Consider the following 26,365-nt stretch of genomic DNA (forward strand, 5'->3'; position numbering starts at 1 on the left):
AGATTAAAAAACAAAAACCCAACCTAAAAGAACAAACCGAGACAGAGGCTCAGGGGATGCGGCCAGAGGGCTGAGCCTTCACCCACATCCCAACAGGTCTCGGGCAGAAGGCAGCTGCACGGAAGGCAGGTGCTGGTGCCACCAGAGTGAGGTCCCACGTCACCCTCAGAGGAGGACATGTCCCCCCAGGAGGACAGCCTGGCAGCATGAGGAGGAAGCGGGGTTGGAAGCCTCACTTACTGCATTCTCTGGCCACGGGGATCTGCCTCTGCTGAAAGCCCGGCAGCACCGGTCCCTTTATGCTGCTGCTCTGGGGGCAGTGCCCCTCTGCGGGTGGAGGGCAGGGAAAGCAGCTCAGCATAGATGGCGCGGAGAGGCAAGGCAGAAATCTGGCATTTTCACCACTGCCACCTCCTCTGCTCTGATCCTGGTGTGAGAGCAACTGTTCTCCAGCAGTGTCCCAAGCCAGAATTGAGAAAGGGAGCTGTTAAACGTACAACCAACCCCAAACCCCCACCCTCCCTCCATGCACACAACCCCCAGCAGCAGAACAGGGGATCAGAGGACTCGGAGAGCTGATTCCCCCACTCCAAGGAGCAGACGTGGCCAGAGCTTCCTAGTATACAGCTGATGAGCAGAAAGTGCTGACCCCCCAAGGGACCCTGTCAGGGAGCAGGGCACGGGGACTGGCAGCACAGCCCTGCCTGGTCCAGCATGAACAACTGCTTCGAAAAGGTCCCTGTTCTGCCTGCAGGACAGGCAGGAGCAGCCACCTTTCCCCAAACAAAGGCATTGGGGAGTGCGAGCGGTACCTGGAGCAGACCTGGACAATGGAAGATGCCCCTTCCCCAGCCCAGCACTACGGCATGGGGGAAAACAGATCCCTCCAAGACAGCGCTCCAGGCCTCCTGACAGTCCTCATCTCCAGTCCGCATGGCTCAGTCTCTGGTGACGAAGGCCACGCACATAAATAAACCCATGATCTGCTTCTCTGCTGCAACATGCTCATGTGGCTGCCACTGCCTCCGGCTGCTCCAGCTCGTCTTCATAGTCCGAGACGTAGGACTCCATGCTCTGCTTGGCCAGCAGCTCTCTCCGGGCTTGAAGCCGCTCACAGCGGGGACAGCGGGTGGATTTGAAGCAGGATTTGTGGTAGCAGGCTTTGCACTCTGCAGGGAAGAGCATGGCTGAGAGCTGGCAGAGGCTGACACAGACTGCCTGATGCTCCACACCCCAGGGAGGGATGCTCCAGGCTTGTCCAGGAGGACATTTCAAACCAAAGCCAAGGCAGAACAAGGACCAGAAGCAGGGGTCCAGCACTGTTTTGGAAGCAGCAAGAAGTCACGCTGCAGGGTCCCTGCAACTGGCTTGCAAAGCCTTTGGGAGCACAGGTGGGAGGTTTCCTGCTCTGCACAAGGTCCCTCCCCAAACTTTCCTGATTCTCCAAGGAAACAGTGACTCTGCCCCAAGTTTTCTCTGGCACTGCACCTGCCAAACCAAGACTTACATGTTGTCAGGAGCCATTTCAAGCCAGTTCAGTGGTTGGAACCAAGCTGCAGGGACAAGGTTTGCTTGGCCATTAGTACTGGGCATTATCGAGGATGACTCCTTTAGGGGCCTGGGGATTTCTTGGCAGGCAGGAAGGGCACAGAGACAAAGCCTTCAGGCTCCCTCTGCTTTACAAGATTAGCTCCAGCCATCCAAGCAGGGGCAAGAGAGCTGCGTGCAGGCTGCAGCCTGTCCCGTAACCACAGCAGAAGGGAAGCCAGGGCTCCCAGACACCCGCTCGCTGCAGTCACAACCCAACTGCCCACTGCCACAGGGGCAGGCAGAACACAGCGTGGTCAGGAAGGGACCTACACGCTCCACCACGCCAGCAGCTCTGGCCAGACACCATTATAATGTTGATCTGCTGCTGTGATAATGTGGTGCAGAGACACAGGCCATGCACAGAGGCACTCTGGTCTGGCTGGCTCTGGCTCTGTACCTCTCGCTAGCACAAATGCCACTCAAACAGGAGGCAGACCTTGGTGGCCCCAGGGTCTGTCCCCTCCATTTCTCTCCAGCCTCTCACCTTCACATGTCCTGCACTTGTTGAGCTCAAAGGGGAAGATGATGTCGCCCTCATTCTGGCAGAACTCGCAGATGAAGCCTTTGGCTTGGCACAGCTGGAAGGAGAAAAGGTGAGGAAAAAGCAGCTAAATGCTCCTCATCTCCCTGGCAAGCAGGGCAGGAGGTAGAGCAGAGCAGGACAGCAGGACACGGTGCCCTGCTCTAACCATGTGGGACAGTCCTTCCCCAGCATGGAGCACAGCAAGGCAGAATCAACATGTGCCAGGGGTGTGGGAGCGCCAAAATGGGGTAATAAACATCCCATACGTGCTGGGTAGGAGCTCTGTGGAGCAGGCAGGAGCAGACAGCATTGAATCAGTTAATTTGGTGGCTGCCCTGCACGTCAAATGCCTCCCCATCGGTTATCTTTGCAGCAAAGCCTGCTCCCAAGGGTGGTCCCGAGGGTGCAGAGCCATGCAGGAGGCAGGCGAGGAGGCCTTACCATGCACTTCTCAACATGCAGGCTGCCTGCCTTCAGGAGCTCCGTCAGGCGAGGCACCAGGTCCCCTTTCTTTGTGGCGCTGAGGTCGCTCAGCGAGTAGAGGTGCAAATCTTCCGTCAAGTGGCCAGGCACTGCATCGAAGGAGTCTAAGAGGCTGCAAGGACAGAGAAACCAGAGCTCAGAGCAAAGCAACTCCACTAAGCTCCCTCTCTCTACTGCCTCTGCTTTCTCTCCCCCTCCACTCCCCTCTCCCCCTGTTGCCCATTGCACTGGCTGCACAGATGCCCAGTGCAAATTGCCATGGGACAGATCCAGGACAGCAAAACAGCTTCATCTCACAGCCCGGGACTCACTCTTTAGCTAGCCGGCACGTCTTAAACATGTTCTTCATGTGGAAAAGCTGGATCCGCAGCAGCTGGAGAGGAAGGGGTGACACAAGAATCAGTAAACAGAGCATGGTCCTTGGCCAAGCAGGCCTGCCCCGTTTCCTGCACTGATGAAACGACCGCTGCTCCTCAGCCACTGCTCCCCTGCTACCGAAGTGTTTCCACCACACAGGGCAAAGCGAGCACAACCATCATCACATGCTCCAAGAGATAAACCAAAGCCCAGCTGGGCACCAGGCAGAAATTCCTTTTGAAATTCCTACGTTACTGGACAAAGAACAAGAGGTGAATGGAAACCCACGGTGCTGAGGTTTTAAGCCTCAAAAACTGAAATATCCGCTTCTCCCCAGCTTCCCTGGAATATGGTTTACAATTGGCAGCCACCCACCTCACCCAAACCCCACTCAGGAAGGCGTGGAAAGGGTCTTACCCACACTTGGTTGAGAGACTTCACTTTCCGGTACAGGGCAGGATTGATATCCTGCACATCGAAGAGTGGGTCACTCCAGATCTTGCTCAGCAGATCTTTGGAGAAGTTGCTCACATAGTACTTGCTGAAGTCCCACTTGCGCAGGATGCGGCTGGGGATGACCGTCTGGGCATTCTCATGGCAGCACTGGCAGAAATACTTCCCCAGGTACTCACAGTACCGCAGCCGCTTGATGTAATCTGGCCAAACCCAGGCAGACAGGGAAGTCAGACGAGGCACAGGCTCTGCCCAACCACTTACTGGACTCCCAACGTTGCTCAGCATTTCCAACAAGCAAGGCAGTCTGCCTTGCCCATACCTCCTCCAGCCCCAGAGTGCTCAATACTGGGGTCTGCAAGCACCCCTGCCAACTGCAAAAGCATTTGGGACCACAGTCCAGTCTCATGCAGCCACATCTACCTACACATTCAGGAAACACAGCTGGTCAAAGAGCTCTGCAGCTGTACCCACAGCAGAACCTGCTGGGAGCTTTAGGACCCCAATAGATGCCTTTGCCTTAGAAGAGTCAACATCTGAAATGCCCTCCAAAGGACAGGCTGGCTGCTCTTTGCCTTCACCAGCCCCATGACCTTCTGGAGAAGGAGGCTCCTCTGTGGTTGGTGCACACCAATGTGCAGGCAGAGCTGGCAAAGGCAGTGTACCATTTCCCCAGTGACCTTGTGCTGAGCTGTGACACCACCCACCCACTCTGAGTCTTCCCACTTGTTCACAGGTTCTTTCCCACTCTCCAGCTATGGGTCAGGGTCCCACCACTCACCAGGATCAGTCCGGATGCCACAGCCCGCACACCGGTAATTCTGCTTGGCCACGGCCACCTTCCTCCTGCCCAGAGACAGAAGACAACATGCATGAGTCCAGCCCTGACGGCACCTGGCACCAGAGGATGGGCACTGGCACAGGTCTGGATGGCAGAGATGGCCACATGCTTTGCCACTTAAGTGTGGACAACAAATCCAAGGGGAAAAGCCCTGTTGTGCCCTGGTGCACAACAAAGGCACCGACCGCAGGCACTGGCTCCATCTCACAGCACCAGCTGCCGGTGGTAACCACCGTGGATTTACCAGGCTCAGAGCAGGGAAGCCCTGGCGGTCAAGCAGGAAGGAGAGGATAATCAACCTTGATGTTGATGGAAAAGGGTTGGAAAGGGCAGGTTCCCAGAGAGCCCTCGGCTGCGCCAAGTCCTTACGTTGGGGCTGGGTGAACATTGAAGATGATCTGTGGTCGCGGTGGGGCCCACTCCAGGTTTCCGCGCACCCGAATCCTCAGCTTGTAGATGTCGGCATGTTCTCCATCATCAGGAGAGATGGGCAGAGAGTCGGGGATGGGCAGGAGCTGGGAGAGGTAGGCGAGAGGGTCAGATCCCTGCCTGGTACCGCAAAGGCAATGCACCTGCAACTGCAGCCCTCTGGAAAACTGCCAGGCACTGAGCTGCTGCTCCAGCTGAATGGGGGCTGGAGAAGGGATGTCCCCAGGGATCCGGGCACTCTGCTGTAGGAGGCTGCGGTGGCAGAGCCCCGCTCGGCTGCACCCATCTCTGGAGCCCGGACAAAACCCCTCCTCCAGCTCCACAAAGGGATCACCAGGACTAGCAAAGCCCCTCGGCAGTGGGCTGAAGCCAGGGGTTCGGGGAAGATCAAATGCAATCGGTGACCGGGGACCCACAACCCTACCTTCTGCGGGGCGTCGTGCTCAGGGACCAGCCACTCCAATTCAGAGGCGGCCGGGAGCTGCATGCCCTCAAACTGCTTCAGCAAGCCCATGGCCACGGCCTCTGCCGAGTTGGAATTGAGGAAGGAGTGGGATCTAGACAGCGAAGGGAGTGGTTAGTACCAGATCTCACAGCTGTGCCCTCCTCACAACCCCTGCTGCCAGTCCCAGCTCAAGCTGAAGATGCTCCCTTCAACTCTGGTACCTTATTTCTGCACTGCTACACAACTACAAAAACAACTACACTACTCAACAAAACCTGTGCCTGTTTGCAGGGGAAGCTGCAAAATGAGAGCCAATGTCTGTACGAGCCAGAAGTAACTGCTCTCCCAGTACGAACCTACCCAAGAAGCTGCCAAGCACAGACATAGCTTTGTATCTCACCCAACAAGCAGAGGGGTCCCTGCATCCCAAAGGGGTTTTGCTTTCAGAGCATTAACATAGCAGCTGTGCTTAAAACAGGTTGTGATTCACCTCCCCACAGCCCCCACCTCTCCACCCCAGGGCAGTGCAGGGAAAGGACCGAGCACTTTACATTTAAGCTGCTGCTGCACTGCACAGAGAGTTTGTGAGCATCGCTGTGTGCCAGTGGTTCCACCTCTGGGTCACAGCACAGCAGCGAGGGTTGGAGAGAAGGTGGCAGCACCAGGTAGTCTAACAGGCTGTCCCAGCTGAGAGAGGGGAGGCAGGGGAGGCTCAGCCCGAGGTGCCAGTCCAGATGCTCCAGTTTGTGCCAGGTCCTCTCCCCAGCCTCTTACCTACTAGGAGGTATGGGTATCTCTCCTGACACCAGTCCATATCATATCTACCTCATGTGAATATCCTGATCATCCCAGGTGCTGCTTCCCAAATTTAAGACTAGGACCCAGTGCCCCACTGCTAAACAAAGGGATGGAGGGAGGGATATCCACTCCAGTGCAAAGCAGCAGCTGATGCACATGGAAGAGCAGAGTTGGGCGGGAAGAGGAACCTGGTACCAAGATGTCTCATCACGAGTAGAAGACGTACATGGACTCTGAGGAGAGAAAGGACTTCCTGCTGGAATCTGGGTTCCTCTTGATGTCTGCATCTGAATCACAAACAGACAAGGTGGAGCAGATGGGGCAGGGCAAGGGGGTACACTCATTTCAAACCAAAGCTTCACTGTAAAACTCATCAAGCTGTTCAATAGCACATGAACTACAGCATCAACTTCTACCAGTGGCACTGAGCAGCAAGGAGAGGTGCAGTCTAATCAGTCACCTGTCGGAGTTACAAGGGAAGGACATGGTGGGATGCTGTGAAAACAGTGAGCCTGGGGTTTGGGGAAGACAGGTGGCTGCTGGTACAGGTCACACACCAAGTCCTAGCAGTGACATGGCCTGAAACAGTACGCACACAGGAGCTAGGAGGGCAGGACAGAAAGGTTAGCAAGAAGGTTTAGTAGCTCTCTACACACAGTATAAATGCTGCAGGGGATTAGCAATGGGATGCAGAGCCCTTCTCTCTACTTGACCGCAACCTGTAAGATCAGACGGTGGCCATGCCACGGCTTGTCAGCGACTGCACAGCTGGGGCTGGCAGCCTAAGCCCAGCACTCCAGAGACACGTCAGCATCCATGCAGAGAGCGGGCCAGCAGCCATGGGGGCCAGCCCTCTGCAGAGGCCACAGACCCATCTCCCGAGGAGGGAGGGGTCCGAGATAAGGTGCAGGACACTGGGGTCCTGCTCGCTCCACCCCTCCATAAGCTCCCCAACAGCCCTGGGCTGCCCCCGCATCCCTCCCCAGTGCCAGCCTCGGGTACCAGGCAGTACCCAGCGGTACCTTCATCACTCATCTTTCTTTCACTCCAGCAGGTTAAACCCTGAGAGGGAATTCATCTCAACGGTGGAAGGACCCTGGGACAAGACCCTGGGACTCTTCCAGCAGTACAAGGCAGGCAGAAGCAGGCAGAAACCCTGCTTCATTGCAGACAGACTCCCAGAAAAGGGAAGGAGGGCATGCAAGGGGAACGTACTACAGGTCAGGACAGAAGAGAGGCCAACGCCACAACCTTCAGCCCAGCAGGTCGCCTGTTTTGTACCTCTGGGGAGCTCTAGGAACGGGGTCTGCAGTGACCACACCACCCCCAAACACAGGCTTGCAGCTCCCCCCGATCCAGTGTCCCAGTGCCTGGCTAGGGGAGGCACATCTCGGGGTCTCTGCTTCTCCACCCCAAGCAGGTCAGCTACGTGGACCCACACAGAGCCCATCCAATCCCGGCCAGGCACCAACCGCACACTGAGGCCAAGGGAATCACAGCCTGGCTGAGCGAAGAGTGCCACCCCCCAAGCCCCCTAGGAAGAGCAGGGCTGCCCTGGCAGCAAAGGGAGCAAGTCCCAGTCCTGCACGTAAATTTAGACTCACACTAGTGGAGTTCAGCATGGATGCTTGACCCTCCTCGTTTGACATCCATTGCTAGAAACAGGCACAGGAAAGCATCCTAATGCTAAGGAATCCGCATATCTACATCATGCAAACAGACTTCTAGCTGCAGAAAACAGGGAATTCAGTCAAACATAGCCTCCCGGCCATGTAGGGCACTGGCCAGACATACCTGCCATGCTCTGGTGCCTTCGGCTCTGCGCAGGAAGGTGCCGCATGGTCCTAGACTACGATGAACATGAGCAAACAGCAGGGCACACGCAGCACGGTGTGGGCCAAGTGTTATGGGAAGGCAGAGCCGGCACACTCAGGCACTGGCATCGTCTCAGGGATGGCAGAGGGAGCCAAATCTGACCCTAGGCTCCTGTGGGGGCTAGCACTGGGATCCTGCCACCGCTCACTTCCCAACCTTAACTGCAGCCACTCCCCAAAAGCCTCCAGTTAACTGCCCAAAACGCCTCTGCTGCCAATGCTATCACCAGGTGGGGTAGTCCCCAGGAGGCTTGTGAACAGCCCCCAAACCCAAGGACATCACCCCAGCCCCCATATGCCAGCTTCAGGCCAGGATGAGCCCCCCTGGATTAAACCCCTGGGCTGTAAACACAGGACACAGCAGGGCTGACGGGGAAGCTCTGAGCACCAAGCATCTCCGGCAGGAGCAATGCGCTGGCGCCGAACACCTGACAGGAGAGATCAGCAGCAGCCCACGTAGGCTGTTCCCTTGCTAAAGCAAACCTGGAGCACATGAAGGTTATTTAAACGCGGCCAGCAGACTGGAAGGATTATCTAGTAGTACTGTAAACAATAAAAACACTAAGCAAAACCTGGCTGCATGTGATCCCGGTGCCCAGGGCCTCCAGCGTGAACAAACTGCCTGTGCCCTGTCTGCTCTCACTACTTCTCTCTCCAGGACTTCTTTCTGGAAGGATTCTTCTCCAAGTCAAGTCTGAGCAGGATGGGAAGGGTTGGCCGTGGTTCAGATCAGAGCTGCGGCATGCCAGCTCTGCCAAGTCAAGCAAGATAACGCTCCCCAAGGCACCTGGGATGGAGACCCGGTCCCACACTGTACAGGACTCTGCTCTCATCCAGCCCAGGCTCAGCCTTCAGCAGATACAGAGGCACAAAGCTGTGCCGTCGCCCTGCCAAGCCCTACGCCAGACAACACAGGTCTTCACCACAGTGAAGGTATATCCAAAATACTGCATGGCAAAACACCCTGGCTGATGGAGGCCATGGCAGAGCTCCTCTGCCTCCTCTCTGCTCCGTCCTGCCACATCATCCTGCAATGGCTTTTCTTGCTGACGTCTGGATGATGCTGTTCACAGTTCCCAAATCAGGCAGATTTCTGAGAAGTGTGCACGTGCACACACACACACATCTTCCACACACACGCACGCGTGCCGCAGGGGAGCACTGCAGGGTACTACCTGAGAACAAGGAAGCCATTGACACTGAGAGGCCGTTCTTGGACATTTGAATCAGGTTAGATCCATCGTTACCATCTGTATAACACGGTGATGACAAAACAGTTGACTTCAGTGCTTTGGCCAGGCCAAAGAGAAAGGGCATAATACAAGAGCAGCACTCGCACAAGAGAAGCCCAGAACTGAATTCACACACCCCTCTGTGGGCTTCAAAACTGAGCACAAAATCTAGCCCTCAGGGACTGAAAGGAGGATTTGCTGTCAACAGTCAAGAGACGAGAAGTATATAGCTGGAGACTGGACTGCTCCATCTTCTTTTTAAAGTCAGTGAGATGGAGCTACTGTTGAGAAGTAAGTCATCCACCTCAAGAGGATGAACAAGGCTCTGAAGGAAAGGGACACCCAGGGACCCAGACAGGTCTCCTGTGGGCGATAAGCTCAGCCACCCAAGCTGCCAGGAGCAGAGACTACAGGTATTACAGGTCAGGATGTGACCAGCGCCCACCACTGCTACCCAAGAGGTAAGTGGTCAGAGCTATGGCTCCTTCTGCCCGGGGAGGAGAGCAGGATGGCGGCTCTCCCACCTCTCTCTAGCTGTGACAGCTGCTATGTGGACCAGGCAATGAAATGGAAACCACCTACCAGCCAGAGGCACTGAATGCTAGAGGATTACAGAGGATTTTGAAGGAAAGTCATGCCATCACATGAAGGAAACTGGTTGCTCTGCTCATGCTCAGAATTCAGCCATTTGTTTGGGAAAAGCCATCCTGAAGGCCAGAGGGACATGCTCTTCTTCAGCAGGACTGACCTCAACACAACCACACCAAGGAGAAGTCTGTCTCTATGCAAGAAGCCAATAGAGCCATTCCCTCCTACCTCGGATCTCGTACTCTTCCACATCGGAGCCGGAGTCAGAGAGCCGCATGGAGCCATGGGAGCTGAACTGGGACCCACTGTCTGTTGCCACAAGACCTGGGAGAAATGCAACACAGCCAGGCCATCAGTGGAAGTGGTCTGAAGGGTCACTGACAGCTAAGGGAGAAGTTGATAGCCAGGTATGGCCACAGCAGGGAGGGATGGAGGTCAAGGATGGAAAACACTATGGGTTCAAAATGAAATTACATTCCATAACTCAGCGCCAGCAGCGCACAAGTCTTATCAATGTACAGTATCAGTCCCATTACGGTCTTTAATAGCAGCAGAGTTTCACAAATCTCTGCAGCACCTTGGTAGCAATATGATTGTTTCCCACGAACGGGCAGGAAGGCCAAGGACAGGCAACAGACAGAAAACCCACATCCCACTAGCTGATTAGGCCAAAACACATCACCCACTGTCTGAGCCCATCTCCTGGCAGGTAGGAAACAGGTGTCTGGTGCGGATCTGCTGGCGCCGAATGCGAATCTTTTGTTTAAGCTCCTGGATCTCCTTGTCACTGTCTTCCTCCTCCTCCTCCAGCTGCCGGCTCATCATGTTGCATTTCATCAGCTCTATGGCAGCGATCAGGGACTCTGAGATGCTGAAGTGGGCATTCTCCTGCAAGGCAAGAGCAAAAGCATTCAAGGCTGTACTATGGAGAAACTAGGAAGACTTGGTAAAATCTTGTTCCCAACCTGTGACAGGAAAGAGCTTATTACTCATGGAGGGTGGTAGAAAGACCTTAATCCCTGCCGACCCCATGAAACCTGACTCTTCTATGAGGACCTAGAAACTAAAGCCTTCTTGGGCTCCAGAATACTCACAAAACACAAGGGGCATCCTATGAAGAGGATGTGCAACACATCCACTCTGGGGAGTCAGCACATGTCCTTGAGGAGCCCTAACATGTTGCAAAGCTGCTGTGTATATGCTGGATGGGCAGATCCTGGCTGCCAGACACCACTGAGGAACTCAGTCTTGAAGTTCTGGGCACAGCTCTATAGCAGGAAAGAAATACTATGGGATTATCTTCCCCACGGACGGAAGTATCACTGAACCTGCAGTAAGATACATTCTCCAAAGCACACAGGCTGCTGCTGCCTCCCTCACCTTCTCCAGGTCTGCACAGCTGCCGAAGTCCTGCTCAGAGAGGTAGCTGATGAGGGACTGCCCTTCCGAGGGTCTTCTGAACATCCCTTCCCCCGAGCTCAAGTACTGCCCAGAGTCTAGAAAAGCAAGAGACAAACGTATGAGGGAAGGACCTGCTGCTATCCCCAGTGCCCAACCAGCATCCCACAAGCAGGTGCCAGAAGCTGAGGCCACCGCAGCCGATGGAGCAGCCTGACCAGGAGTGAGCATCCCGCTGAGGCTGGCGGTACTCACCGTACTCCATGTAGAGGGAGCTGGGTGTGCTCAGTTCACTGCTCTGGGTGGAAGCAGAGACGGGCCCTCTCCCTCCACCTGGATCGCCGTGGGACTCTGGAAAGGAAGACGACACCAGGCACACATCAGTATCCCGGAGGTGCCCAGCCATCGCACAGGGTGAAATGAAAGGGGCTCAGCATCACACGGGCAGGCACAAATGGATGGGAAGCAAGGAAGGACATCTTCCTGCTCCTTGCCACAGCTGAGGGCAAGCCCAGGAGTGGACAAAACTAGAAGGGCATTTCAGGCAGGAGAGGAAAAGGGGAAAGAAGGAGAGAAGCTCATGAGAGCCACGGAGCAGTCAAGTCCTGAGCCTTCCTCTCTTCACCCCCTAGCAGAGCTGGGGGACACAACAGGCTCCAGCCAGCGCCTCTGCCAGCCCCTTCTTCCTGCTGGAGCATCTCCAAGGGAAGAGTTATCCCCTAGGGCAAAGAGTCAGGAGACAAGGGGAAACCTGAGCAGCCGAGGGACCTGTGGGGCTCCCAGTCCTGCAAAGCAGCCTGGACAAAAGCGGAAGGAGGCACCTGAAGGACATGCTCTTGCTCAACTAGAAGCCAGGGTTCCCCGCACACAACCCTGGAGCCTGGGCTGCAGTGCTCAAGGTGACCTACACAGGCTGTGGGCAGGGCTCTGCCCCATGCACACACTGCGGTGCAACTCCCTGCCGGGCTGAGCTGGCGGGGACTGCCAGGAGCTGGCCTGACCGGAGACCAACAACAGATGGTGCTCTATGGAGAGCCACAGCCCCAGGGAGCACCTGGACGGAGTGGCTGGGTGACAGAGGACTGCTGAAGGAGACTCAAAACACCCCAACTGGAGCAGGACAGGAGCATACAGGTGTGGACACGGGGCAGGCACCGGTTGACATCCCGAGCACAACAGAAGGGCAACCCCACCCTCTCAACCTCCTACTCCTTTTTGCTCCCAGCTTTGTGCCATAACCCTGATGTGGCTGGAGGCTCCTGAGTCCACCAACACCAGCATCTCCCTGCCAAGACCATGAAGTGGCAGCCACCAGGACGGGGCTTGGGACCAACCCACCCCACAGGCTGGGTGACAAAGGAGACCCGTCGGGGTGGGAGGCTCTCACAGCTAATCTCTGCAGCCTGGCAGGGCATCCTGCAGCCACCTCAACCCTGCTGAAAACCAGCACAGAAACCACCTCATGATCACCAGCCTGGGGGATGCCACATCCAACAGAGCATATTGCTGAAGGGTAAAGTGAGGCAGTGCTCGGCACCCTCTGCTGGAGCAGGACACGGGGCTGGACACATCTGCCTGAACACCCACCACCTCCAGGAAGGAGCCTTCCCAGCTACAGAGCCCTCAACACCCAGATGTGAGCTCAACAAACCCAGTGCCGCTGTTCAACGGATGCAAAAGAAAACAGCCCATTTTTTTGAGCTGCTGACTCTTTCTGCGTGTGGGGCAAAGGGATGGCAGCACCCCAGCACCTCTGCTCGGGGGAAACCTGCTCCGAGCCCAGAAGAGCATCTGGGAGTCCTGGCTGTGAGTGCAAGCACAGCTGGCTGGGATGCGGCTGAACTCAGCCAACATCAAACCTCCCCGTGCCACAGATCCACCAAATGAAAGGAAAAATAAGATGTTCAAGCCCATGCCTGCTTAGCTGCCAGTCCTTATTCACGAGGTGAGAGATGAAACCTCTCCTGGCTCCCGAGGCAGTGGGGTGGAGGGAAGGGCAGGGGACACAGCTCAAGCACTCGGTGGCCAGTGCTCCCTAACGCCATGCAGGGGAGCTGGGTGCCCTTCTGGGTCTGGTCCACTGCTCCCAAAAACCAAGCTGGGATCTTCAGTCAGGTCGCATGCGTAAACCTGACCACACTTCAAAGCACCAGCTGGGACACAGGGAAGAAAGAATTTTTTTGGTTTTCTAAATGGACGCTAATGGGTTGATGGAAATCCTGAACTTGATGCAATGACGACTAATGAAGGGCTGTTATACTGGCTCCCAAACCTGCCACTGGATCTTCTATTATAATGGTGATATCCCTGAGGCCTCCTGGGCAGACAGAGGAGGAGGAGGAGGGCAGCGTTAAGGGAGAGAAAACAGAGACAGACTGGTTACTACGCAGCAAGGACCTCCATTCTCCCATGAAGGCAGCACTGGTGGGGCAGACTCCCACAAACTGTTGGTCCCCTCACATCCCACTCCCCCCCCCCACCATGCATTCACCCACTCAAAGAGCACAGGATGACCCAGCAGGCTACCAGTAGGATGACATCCTACCAGTAGGATGAGCCCGAGCCCAAGCCCCAGCCCCGTGCCCTGCCATGGCCCCATGTCCCAGCCAGGCAAGGCCAGTGGGGAAGCAGGACGGCTAATACCACAGCATCACTGCCACGTTCTAAGTTTTTTGTAAAAGCTGACAATACCAATAACAGACTGGCCCAGGGCATTCTGGGAAGCAAGATGTGAGCCCATCACTCCAGTGCAGAGCAGGAAAGCTAAGGGCAAAGACCAAATTTCCCAACCACTCGCCCACTGTTCCCCTTGCCGACCTGATCCATTGAGTCAAAGAGGTGGCCAGAATCAGCCTCCCGGTACCAGGGACTCCCACACCCCAAAGCCATCCCAGAAAAGCTGCCCCATTACCATGCAACTTCCCCGAAGCCACATTGGTGTCAGAGTGCGAGCGCGCATGGCTCTTCTTGAGGATGCCCTGTGGAGCTGACGACTGTCCCTCCGAGAAGCTGGACCGGCGCAACAGGCTCAGGCCCCTGCTTCCACCTCCGCTTGCCCCCTGCTCCCCCAGGGATGAGACCGAGTCCAGCTTCTGGGAGCTGCTGGAGGAGAAGAGTTTGGAGCTACTGCTCTTGGTGCTGTTGGTGCTGGCGCTGCTGCATGCCCGGCCCCGGCGCCCCAAGTTCCCGATGGCCAGGTACTCCGGCCCATCGTTAACATCACTCTGTGGATCATCCTGACTCCCCGTCCAAGTGTCCTCGTTCTGGCTGGTGGTGCTGGAGCTCATGTCACTGGCCGGAGAGAAGAGGTCTTTGGGTGAGGAAACGTGGAAGCGGGTGATAGAGCCGGGCTGCTCCAGAGGGGACCTGCCCTCGCTGAAGGAGGAGGACCGGGTGGACAGGCAGCGCTCCTGGGGCTGGATGGTGCTGGAGCTGATGGAAGAGCTCGCTGGTCTCCTGTCTGGACAAGAGGCAGGAGCAGGATATCACACACCCTGGCACATGCAGACCACCCTACGCAAATAAGCTTGTGGCTTCACACAGGCATGCCAACCCACCATGGGCAAAGGCCAGGGATCTCCCTCCCATTGTGGGCAGAGATCTTCTCACACCCATCCACCACAACGAATCCAAGAGCAGAAAAAAAGGCAAAGTCTTTTCTGGGTCTATCCTGAGCTTCCCAGCCCACCCTCGTTACCTGAGAGGCCGGAGGAGGCTGGATTGTGGAGGCTGGAGAAGGACCCAAAGCAGCGCTGCTGCGTGCAGCCTGCAGCAGGGATGTACAGGGACGCAGGGAGGGCAGTCAGGCTCTGACTCTTGGTCACCAGAGGTGGACCATCACTCTTCCTGGTAAGCTGAAGAGAGGTGGCATCATTAATAAATCAGCATTTACAGGGCTACACGTCAAAGGAGCAGCAACAGAAAGGAATCGACCTGAGCACCTAATCACCAGCCAGCAAAGGATGTGGCAGCCCTGGGGGCAGGAGGATGGGGAGGGAAAAATGCCACAGTGCAGAAGGCAAGGGGCTTTTTGTTCGCAGCTACGTGGCAGGCTCTCATTGGGAAATTACCAGGCTCTCAGCGAAACCATCCAGGCAGCCCAGTGCCCCAGGCAGACGGCTCTCCTGTCCTTCAGCATCATGGTCACACGTCTCTCTTGTCCCGGCAGAAGGACCTGACGCGCACAGGGATGGCAGTGACGTGCCGGCCAGCTGAAAGAACACAGCCCCCATTTAACGAAGCCTCATTAATTGCCTTCCTCTGGGGGAGCTCTGTGCAAAGAAAGCAGCCACTGTTCCCTCCTCTGGGGAGGGGGCAGCTGGCACAGGGCTGCACGGGGGGGTCACTGGTGTCACCAGCAGGAGTGGGCACCCAGGTGTCCTGGGGTGCTGCTCGTCCCCTCTGAGGGTGGCTGTCCCTCACGACCAGGCAGCTCTGCTTTCTGGCCCTGAAGCCTGGGACTGTTGGAGAGGGCTTTAGAGGTGCCACTTACAAGGAATCGGTCCTCAGGTCCTCATACTCAAATCCTCGATGCCAGCCAGAAGCAAGATACCTCACTACAGGCACCACACAGCCATCTCCCCCACCCCAACCCCTGCCAGGCTCGCACAGGCAGCGCAGGGACCAGTTCACCGCTCTCCTCCCCTCTTGGAGCTCCTTTTGCTACTTCCAAGTCCAGCCCCTTATCCAAGAGCTCCATGTGCCCTGAATGAGACTTTGCACAAGCAGCCACAGCCAGCCGGCATTTGGGGAGAGCCAGATGGAAAAGCCGGAACCTCAACTCACCATGGAGGTGTCGATCTGAGCCAGAAGCCTGGGGTTGTTCTGCTCGACAGCCTCCAGGCACTGCAGCATGGCCGTGACGTGGGCGTCACTGAGAAGGAAGGCAGTGTCTGGGGAGAGAAAACTGCTGCTTGGGGGCGTCCCTCTCACTCGCATGGTTTGACAGCACTGGTTGCTCACACGCAAACCCCCTTTTCTGCCGTCCCCCGTCACTCCCATGCGGCTTGGGAACGCCACCAGCTAGATATCTTCCTAATAAGAAGGAAAAGGCCCGTTTCTCTTTACCTGCGTAGAATTTCCTGATGTACTGCCGGTTCCCCAGGAGCGGTCTCAGCTGCGCTGACAGGCAGTGGCACTGCAGGCTGTGCTGCAGCCACAGCTGCGCGATGGCCTGGTCCCCCGGGCCCTCTGGGTCAGGCTGGCCACTCTCCTGCAGGCTGATGAACTGGAAAGGGACACCAGGCACAGGTTAAGGCATGCAGAGGCAAGCCGGGGAGCAGGGGTTGTTCCACCGCACGGCTTTGGTTTCCCCCCAATAACAGCAGCTTTCCAGCGCCGGTCACCATCAGCAGGAAGGAGGACAAGTCCCAGCAGCCCCCCAGCCACCAGGGAGGCAAAAGCACCGGGGAGGAACAACGCTTCAAAGGTCAGCCAGCGACCAAAGTCCCCTGACAGCCACCAGCACTATGAATTTCTCCTGCATGCTCTCCCACCCATGTGCCTCGCCACTGACCTGGAAGGACCCCACACTCCCAAATCCAACCCGACCCCGGTGGTGACAGTCATGTTCCTGCTGACACATCAACTGGGGAAGCTAAACACCTGAGCTGCTGCACCTTGAAGAGCTGGACTGGAGTCACATCCCACATCCCCCCAGCAGCAGGGTGGACATAAGGACCACCAGTGGTCAGGCCCTTGCGCCCAGCCGCGGCATTAACTGGGGAAGCTAAACACCTGAGCTGCTGCACCTTGAAGAGCTGGACTGGAGTCACATCCCACATCCCCCCAGCAGCAGGGTGGACATAGGGACCACCAGTCATCAGGCCCTTGCGCCCAGCCGCGGTGGGGGCCGCAGACATTGGCATGGGGCAGCCGAGGGCCAAGAGCATCCCCATGCACCAGCAGTCGGCAGAAGCCAGGAACGGGAGAACCAAATGCATGGTCAAGGCACAACCCAGAAACGGGACAGCCCAGACTTTGAGAGATTTGCACAGAGGCATGAATCACCCCTGCACACACACAAGCGCTGCTTGTGTCCGTTCCCTTGGTGATGCCTGCTGCAGCCGGACGAGCCGAGCTGGAGACTGGCCTGGGAGAAATAAGCAGCTGATTGTCTCAACCCAAGCCACACCGAGTTCCCGGGACGTGGCTTGTACACAAACATGTGGCTGCTTCAGCCTCCACAATCCGTGGAGCCACTTTACCCACAGCAGGCCAACAGCCAAGGCGTCGCTATCCCACTGATGAGGCTCACAGCCCAGCTGCCCTCTCTTCCCTCCCCGCTGGGCACACAAGGCCACCCCACCAGAACCCACCTTCTCCAGGTGATGAGCAGAGCCGGGACTCAGCCAGCGAATGTCCTTCACAAACTGCCAGTAGTCCTTCTGTCTGCAGCACACCTGCCCGGGACAGGCGGGGTTAGATACCACCACCCAATTCCCAGTTAAATGACAACATCCCCCATTAGCCCCATGCTACCATGAGCAGAGAGCCTCTAACCCTGGCAAGGTGGGCCAGAAAATAGACAGAGCAGCACCGCTTTACAAAGGAGAAACAACGCGAGCATATAACACAGTTTTGTAGATCGAGGGATCAAGTAAAAGAACACTGGCTTGATGTAGATAAGTTGTCTCCTGCCCCTCCCATGGTGACCTCTCAGTTGTGGCCAGCCCACAAGTGACCAGACAACAGATCCCCCGAGTTTCTCTTCTTCCACCAGGTAAGATCCCAGTCCCTCATACTGTGGAGACAGGAGAGGTCTTGGGCCAGGGATGGGACGTGGCACCGAAGGGCTCACATCCCTGCTGCAGTGCAACAAGGATCCTAAAGGCCAACCGCAGGTCTGCCAAGTTCAAGGTTGACCAAGTTCCCACATCACCACTCCCCTTCCTGCCAGAGCGGGACCTGGAGGAGAGTCCTGATGCCTCAGCACTGCAGAGTCAGACCTCAGCGAGAGGACACGAAGGGCAACATGGAAACACATCCCAGCAAAACCAGCAACCATTCCTGTCTTCTGATGCAAGCCGCCACTGAGGACACCAGCACGGCTGAGCACCCCAGGTAAGAAATTTGGCGTTGCATTTCTATCAGCTCTTTGCTGCTGTTTGCCTCAGCTTTATTCAGACAATGAGTTATTTTGTTCTTAGTTATTCTTCCCGTTAAAGAGGAACTGCAGCAGAGCTGCTGTTTTCCTCACCACCCTATTGGGTGTAAACACAGGCCCAAAATGTCTCTCTTCACCAAAAGGCTGATTATTTTTTCTTCCATCTCTATTTCCTCTTTCACAAGCGTCAGAGGAATGGGTTCTGTTTTGTGGTTTATTTGTTTGAGGAGGGGTTGGTTTGGTTTTTTAAGACTAGAGAACTAACATGGCAATTTTAGTCCTCTAGACTGAACTGGGGTTTTCTGGACAAATAAATAAAATTCACTCAAAAGTTTAAAAACCTCTTACCCTAGTTCTCTTAACATGTACATAAGGATTTTTTCATCTTTTTTTTATTTATTCTCAGTTGTAGGAAAAAAGTTGGTAAGAAAATAGTAAGTAAAAGGAAGTGTTTCATTGGATCAACTATTAGAAAACTGCTGTTAGGAAGCTGTATTTTTACAGGCCTCCCTTTGCAGCTCTCATAACTTGATTGGTGTCACACATGCTCAAGCAGGGGAGACACCTCTACGTAAAAGAGCTGCCTTTGCCTATAGTAAAGGCATCAAGGAAGGCAACACACCATCCTGCTTTGCAGGTCTGGCATGAACTGTTACCAATAGACACAAATATAAATAATTTCAATCTCACTTCCTGAAGCCTATTAACAGCATGTCTATCAGAAGGGAGCACTGCACTCCTCACATGTAAAAGGTAACTTCTCTCTCTGTGGATCTCCCAAAGGTCCCTGGCCTGCACCACTGGGGACTAACGGGAACAGAGCAGCACCATAACAAGTGCTGACTGCAGCTAATACATCCAGGGATCAAAGCACCCTGCTGGGCTGAGCTGCCACCCTGGCTCTTCCTGAAGACTTATTAGCTCGGGTGCAGCATTGCATAGGTACGGCTTTCCTGCTCCTGGACCAAGCTGGCCCGTGCAAGCTGCCTGGGGTTCCTCTGCATTGCTCGCTTCTCTGCATCGCTCTCTGGGTGGCAGAGCCACCGATGGGAAGCCTGCCCCCAGGCATGCCCTGCAGACTTGCTTCAACTTTCCATTGTAAATTAATTGTGGTGGTAACTGCAAGCTGAAAGGGAGATCTTCAGGCCTCTGCACACAAGTGGGAAGGAGAAATTCTTCCAGGCAGCCATGGAAGGAGGAATGTCTGGGTGAACAACTGCAAGGCATGAAGAAAGCCTGGAAAGAGAGATCCCATTCACACAGAGCGCGGATTTGGCTGCCAGTTCCTGTTATTAACACAGCTAACCAGAAACAGTAAAGATGCGAGGTTTCTCTTGCCAGGCCTCGCTGGGGAGTTGTCCAAGTGCAGACGATATGGGGCTGACTTGTTGCAAATGCAGCTTTATTGCTTGGCTGCAGCAGAAAGAAAGGAGAGAGGGGCTGGCCTCAGTGTGGGGGGCACAGCTACTTAGAAAAACCACGTCGAAGGTGGATGGGATAGAAAGAACATGCACCCAGTTCCCTCTGACAACCACAGCACTTGCCAGGCGAGCTCAGTCCCTGCTTCGATCATTTCCCACACTGCTACAAGCATTGTACCCACTTCGTGCTACGAGCACTGAAGCAAGCTGCAGGCAGACAGGACTGTCCCACCTGCTCATGATAGGCACCAAACTTGCTGCAGACAGACAGCAGTGCTGGCAGGACAGAGCCCTACCTTGTCGTGGATGAGCCCGTGGTAGAGGATGCTGTGCATGTCTCTGCAGAGCCGTTCCAAGCCGCCATACTTGGACCAGACGTTCGGGTTGCTGGTGGACACCAAGCCTTCCACTGTGGTCTTCAGGTTGCCTAGCAGCTTCCAATGCTCCTTCCTGCAAAGGAACACAGCAAGTTGCATCAGATGTACAGCAAGAGGAGCTTCACAACAGGACCATGGTATTGCACTCTCTCCAAGGAGACTCTGGTCAGGCTGAAACCTTCAGTGGTCCAGAAGCTAGCAAAGGTGAGCTAAAGGACTTTAAACCTCCCTGTGGTCTCCAATGCATGGTTTGTGGATAAGAGGCCCTACTGTAATGATGCTTGTGATGACTGGTAGCCACCAGCAATGTGACTCAGGAGACAGCCAGAACAAAGACTGATGGCTCCTGCAATATACCACTTGCTTAGTACAGGCCAACAAAGCTGGAGGACATCTTTCCAGCCAGCCTCTTGCTTGCTTCACTCACACGCTCTATCAGAGACTGTTCAGAGCAGCAGCACGTCAGGAGTACAGCACCTGTAAGGCAATGGCACAATGTCCACCACATCTAGCAGACACTGGCCACGCTGCACCCGCATTTAGAGAGAGCGGCACTTCCCGAGCAATGCGCACCACATCGAGCACTCCAGCACCATCAGGATGCAGAAGCGCTCCACTCCGAGTTGGGTAACGCTTCATCTGCATCTCCACCTGTACAGCTGCTCTCTGGCCCCAGAGCTGCTGTAGGCACAAGTTGACTTTCTTGCAAAAGCGTTCATCACGTTCTGGGCAGAGATTAGCAAACTGCAAACTGCAGTTGTAATCTAGAGCTTGCACAGCATTTCTCATCGATATCAACCCCCTTGGCTGCCCTGCCTACAGCAAGGAATCTGTATTACCGTTATCTGCCATAAAGCAGGAGTGACGGTGCAGAGAGGTAATGTCATTTGCCTATGCAAAAGCAACTTTGGGGAAGGAAGCTCTGGATGACTGAGATCCCCCCTCAAGCCGTTTGACAGTGTTGCCAGAGGAACAGCAGCTGTCAGAAACATGTATTCAGATAGGAGCTACTCTCTCAGAAGCAACAGGAATGTTGCAAGCTATATTTGGGGGTGTAAATGCCAAAAAACCATGCTTCTGCAGGGTTTGTAACAAAAGCACTGGGGGTGACAGCTTAGAATGAAGTCCAACCTTCCAACTGGCAAGAAACAAGCCAGTGTTTCAGCTGTTAATCCCTCTCACTGCCCAAAACAAACCAGATTTCCAAAGCAAAAGAAAAAAAAGGGAAAATAAATAACATTATTTAAAACCACTCTCATTTTCATCTTTGTGGATGAAAGTGCGAGCTGCACACCTCTTGTGCACAGAGAAGGACACTAAAAAGTAACATGATCCTGATATTTAAAACCAAGCTTTTCTCGTCAATATTCTCTTTTTGCAACTCGTTTGTTATTGCAAAACTGATTAAGTGAACAAGCAGATCATCAAATATTGGCTCTACTTCAAGCTCCCCATCCACTCCCTTTGCAAGGTCTCTGCAGCGAAACCTCACCACTTTCAGTGCTCACCTAAGCTTAAACCATGCAGAAGCCAACCCATTCCACCAGCAAAGCCTGTCACCCTGACAGCACAGGAGCTCTAAGACAGAGCTGCAATGCATAAAAAAGTATGTATAAGTTTATGATGTACTTAGACTAACAAGCACGGTCAGGGCTTGTCTCAGAAGAGACTGAAGAAGAAAGCATGGATATAAATCAAAAGCAGCTTCCTGAAGGCGATCCGACTCAGGGAGACACAGAAAACCGATCCAGCAATGCCGGCCCCTGGTCAAAGAGCATCTGCAGCCACTGAGCTCAATAGTTCACCAGCTCCTCCCCAAGATATTTCTAACGCTCAGAGTTAGGAAATGCAAGTGAAAGCTCAGCCACGCTGCTGATCTTCCAAGTCAGTGAGTCAGGGAAACTCCCTGACTTTATGTTATTTCATGCCGTAAAAAGCAGGCGATGCACACAAGGATGCGGGGTTAGGACATGCAGAGCTGTGCCTTACCAAATGACCCGTCTCGTTAAAGGAGGAGTTGTGCATCTCCCCAGAGGTAGGAAACCAGGATCCAACAGACTGGGGTCACAGCTCCCTCCTAGCACAGGGAGACTAAGGTTAAGCAATCCTCAAAGAAAATAACTTCAAAATGTTAAAACATTGAACTCAGAAGCACATAGGGAACAAGGAGTGCAACGAAAGCACCTTTGCAGAGGTGCCTCAGAAGCTACCAAAAGTGAATTAAATCCCTGTAAGACCCATGGGACTTGTTCGCCCAAAGCAGTTCACAAGTTGGATACACAAGACCCTACTGATACCCAAAACCCAGCTGTTTCTGGGCTGGAACATGGTGCATGCTGAAAAGCATACAGTGACACAAGGTTGAAGAAACAAAGACCCATATAGTTGGCTGCAGGTGGCAGGGACATTGAGAGACAGCACAGCTAACCACATTTCAGCTTGAACTGGACTCGCGGGTTAACCCTGAATTAGCAGCAGGGTTTGCTCCCCTCCCATTGACAGAGCCTGAGCCTGGGCTGCCAGGAGGGATGGCAAAAGCCTGGGTCCCAGTTGCCCTCAAGTTCCCCGTTTCAGCAGGTGTTCAGAGCAATATTGAGAAATCTGCTTGTTTTTTCCTGAATAAAGAGAATTTTCCTTTGCTAGTGCTAAAGCGAGCCTGACATGGGGTAAGACCAATTCATATCACATCATGAAAACACCCCAACTTACAGGAAGGACAAAGTGAGCAACACACCCTAGAGAGGTCACAGTACATGAGCAGAGCTTCCCCTGCAAGAACCACACGTGCTTCTGCTCTCCTGCTCTAGCAGAGCCTGGTCCCCCAGCCAGAAGAGCCGTGGGTGTTTGCAGGGGCCCTCGCTGGTGCAGCACCAGTGGGACCTCAGCCACACCCCTTTCCTTCCTTAAAGACGACCTCTGATCCAGCCTCCAATTTTAGCCACCAGCTCCATAAACTTGGCGCTGGGTTTCCTTGCTTTACTACCACAAACTCTATCTTCAGGTACAGGAACATCAACCCGCCGTCAGGAACTGTTCCAAATATAACTGAACCTTTTGCACTGGAGTGATAAAAGACAGAATCCAGCCTTGGAGCAAGAAATGGCTTAATGCCGCTGCTGATGACAACGTCAGGGAAATGCTGCTTGCTCGCCCAAGGCTTTCTCAGCCCCTCCATGGCAGCAAGGGTAGGAACCTCTCTTGGCCCAGGTCAGCAAAGGTGACTCACAGCAGAGGCAGGGAGCCATGCTGCTGACTCAGGTGAGCTCCATTTAAAATAAAACTAATCCCTAGTTACTTTCCAAAACAGAATCACACAGGTAGCTAGTATTAAAAAAAAAAATGAAGCTTGTCTTTCTCGCAAACAACATCTGCTGTGTGTCTGCCTGTGCTCTGCAGGAGGCATCTAGCAATGGCCACTTGAACTGTCCTCTACCTGGAGGAGTCTCTCAATCCTTCTTAGCACACTAAAGAGGTCGGGCTGAGGATGCCGAGGTCATGGAGGGACTTCCGACAGATCTCCAAGGACATTCCCGTGCCGGCTGCCAGTTCCTCCCGCAGATCCCGAAGGCGCCGCGTAACCCGCCGCTGCGCACAGCCTGCTCCTGCCTCGCCGTCCCTGGGTCTCCCAGACAACCAGCAGCCCCTTTCCTCGGGCTTCCCCGCCTGCTTCTCCAGCAGGCTTGGCACTGCTGGGAAATGGGATTAAAAGAAAGGCAGGCTTCGTGCAATTCTTCTGCAGCCACAGGGAGCGGCTGAAGAGGCAGAGGAAGCCAGGAGAGCTCTGCCAGCCTGGCAGGTCAGCCCTGCAGCGTCCAGGCAGGGAGCGCCGAGCAGGCTGGATGGGAAACTGAAATGCAGGGCTGCTCACACTGGTGCTAAAAGCTTGCACCGGTATAAAACTGGGGGCACAACCACAAAAGGCTCCCACAGCAAATGGAGCCCAGACCTGCTGCTCACCAGAGCACTCTTGCTCTGCACTGGCAAAGGACGAGGGAAGAAAATAGGGATTAAAGGTGGTTTTTAGCCTTCTCCCAGCATGGCAAATAGTTTTGCCTGCTCATCCTGGCGAAGCCTCCCACAGGCAGATGACCACAACCTGTGGACCAGTGATAGTGTCCATCGGGCTTCAATCTGCGCAGGACCTGCTGCCACAAGCAAGTAGGCAGCCAGAGGCAGCGACACGCAGAGCAAACCCCCACGCAACCCACCTCCCCGGGACCAGCTGCTCACCTTCCTCCATCGCTCCCAGCACTGGTTCCCCCTAGGGACCCTCTCCTCTGGCCCTGCCATCCCCGGGCCTCGCTGGCGCCAGAGCCAAAGGCAGCAGCTCTTTGCTAACCCACCCAGCTGACCAACGGCCCCTCTGCTCCCCCCGGGGCTGCTGCGTCCCTCACATCACCCGCCCGCCACTCCAAGGCACCGAGAGCCCTGCTCTCTGCCCGGCAGAACGAAGGCACTAACCTTCCTGCCGTGCCTCGATGGACATTGGCATTACAACCCCTGCTCCCCGATGCATTTCAGATCTGCTGCTCAGGAGGAGAGACAGCAAAACCCAGCACGAGATCCTATTTTCTTCTCCTGTCCCAGCAGAAGAATGGACTTCACCAAAATAACTTTTGCTTCTGCATTTCCCATGATCCATGGGAAGATGGATCCAGTGACCTCTATCCTATCGTTACCAGTCACAGCCACAATCTATAGTGAAATGGCACCTCCCCGGGAATTAAAATGCTAAACCATTTGCACAAAGGACAACAAGGCTGTGCAAGGCCCATGCCAGGATCTTCCCCAGTGCACCAGTGACAGCCAGGAGAATAAGCAGGCCCCCTTGTGTGCCAGCACTGGAGGGGACAAGATGTCCTCCTCGTCCCTGGGGGAGTGCTGGGGGTGGCACCACGTTCAGCCCTATTAGTCACACGATGGTAGAGTCTGGTAGTGCAGGACCTGCACTTGCAAAGGCAAGAAAATGCACAAAGATGATTCCGGAAAGAAAAAGAAGTGAATACAATCAACTCCTTTTACCTTTCTGAACCTGCTGGGACTGAAGCATTAGCTAAAGATGGAGAATAGCTCAAACTGTGCAAAACAAAAGGCACCCCAAACCTGCACTGCAGCTTTAAAAGCACCAGTAGCATTTTCCTGGCTGATATTGCTAGCAGGAATAGAGCAGCTAGCTGAGCCCCTCAGATAAGGAATGCTTCTCTCCCATATCAAGTTTCAGCTGCTCCCTCCTCCCCAGCCAACACTCCCATTTCAATCCAACATCCACCCTGCGCTTGTGAGCACCAGGGCAAAACCGAAGCACAAAGCAAAGGCTGAAGACATGCAAAAACCTGAAGCAAATAGGACTTATCATCAAAACACCTCCAGGGAACAACCTCTGCTGCTTTTATAAATGCTAACAAGAAAAACCATGCCTAAAGCATAAAATAAGACCATGCAGATGAAGCCACCACAGCGCGGCCATTCTCACTGCCAGCCACATGCAGGCGCAGGGCCTCGCCTTCAGAAATAAAGAGAAGCCGAAGATTTCTTTTCATCACCTAGAAGGGGCGATGCAGCCGGCTGCCAGGAGGGTAAGGAGACGTGATCCAAAAGCAGCAAGCTGCAGAGCCACCAGAACGGCAGCGCGGCGTCCGGGCGGGATGGTTTCGCCCACAAGCACAAGGCGTGCGAAGCAGAGGCTCGGCAGGGGCTGTCTTGGAGTCCCCCCCCGCCGGAGTGGAGACAGAGCATCAGGTATTGAGGGCACACGCGTGTGCAGCCGCCCCTGCCCCTCCAAGACGCTTGCCCGGGGCCCGGGGCAGTGGAGACAGAGCATCAGGTACTGAGGGCACACACGTCTGCAGCCGCCACTGCCCCTCCAGCGGCCAAGACGCTTGCCCGGGGCAGGGAGCAGAGCGGTGTGCTGGCCCCGGGCGCGTGAAGGCGGCCACACGCTGCTCTAACAGCCCAGCTCACCCCGTGCTTCCTCCCCACGAGGGACCGAACCGGGGGCAGCCGGCACGCTCTGCAAGTGCCGATCCCCACCCGGCACGAGGAGGGGGGGGAGGGTTGCTTCCTCCCGGATCACTCCCAGGTACCCCCGCATCCGTGCCCTGGTGCTGCGTGTGCACACACGCTCCCACACACGCCCACGCAGCACATGAGCTCCCGGGGAGCATGCCGGACACCCCCGCGCATCCCTAGCGCTTCCCAGGCACCGAGCGCACACCAGCACTGCCGCCACCCGTGTTCTTGCACGCCCATCTCGTGCTCCCTGCCGTGTCCTAGGTAACTTACACGCACTGGCCGTTACCCCACGCGTGCACCCCCTGTGCACACACAAGACCCCGCCCCCACGCGTGTCTCGCCCCTGGCGCCAGCACACACAGCGTGCCCCTCAGCGCACACACGCTCCCCCACGCCCCCGGCACAGACACACAGGCAGAGCAGCGTGCCCTACCCACCA

At 55.2% G+C, this 26,365-nt stretch overlaps 1 protein-coding gene across 1 annotated transcript; it reads right to left on the bottom strand.

The window, feature by feature from the left end:
- On the bottom strand, nt 1-21,964 carry RUBCN (RUN and cysteine rich domain containing beclin 1 interacting protein). Its single transcript, XM_009282372.1, has 22 exons — nt 21,904-21,964; nt 19,834-19,987; nt 17,329-17,412; nt 16,079-16,238; nt 15,797-15,903; nt 15,082-15,222; nt 14,709-14,865; nt 13,923-14,471; nt 11,267-11,362; nt 10,994-11,109; nt 10,300-10,501; nt 9,842-9,937; nt 8,969-9,043; nt 6,146-6,206; nt 5,101-5,233; nt 4,617-4,762; nt 4,188-4,252; nt 3,371-3,609; nt 2,908-2,969; nt 2,555-2,708; nt 2,075-2,168; nt 1-1,169 (listed from the first exon to the last, which is right to left on the bottom strand). Exons 2-22 carry the CDS (start codon nt 19,870-19,872, stop codon nt 1,006-1,008), a joined length of 2,940 nt encoding a protein of 979 aa, XP_009280647.1. The 5' UTR covers nt 19,873-19,987; nt 21,904-21,964; the 3' UTR covers nt 1-1,005.
- Between the last annotated feature and the right edge of the window lie 4,401 nt (nt 21,965-26,365).

Source organism: Aptenodytes forsteri, unplaced genomic scaffold (assembly GCF_000699145.1).
Source record: "Aptenodytes forsteri isolate BGI_AS27 unplaced genomic scaffold, ASM69914v1 Scaffold404, whole genome shotgun sequence".
Lineage (NCBI taxonomy): Eukaryota > Metazoa > Chordata > Aves > Sphenisciformes > Spheniscidae > Aptenodytes > Aptenodytes forsteri.

Coding starts and splice junctions, on each gene's coding strand:
- RUBCN (XM_009282372.1), bottom strand. CDS start 19,872: ATGCACAGCATCCTCTACCACGGGCTCATCCACGACAAG. Junction 14,866..15,081: donor ATGGTTTCGCTGAGAGCCTG/GTAATTTCCCAA, acceptor ACCTCTCTTCAG/CTTACCAGGAAGAGTGATGG. Junction 4,763..5,100: donor AGCACGACGCCCCGCAGAAG/GTAGGGTTGTGG, acceptor TACCTCTCCCAG/CTCCTGCCCATCCCCGACTC.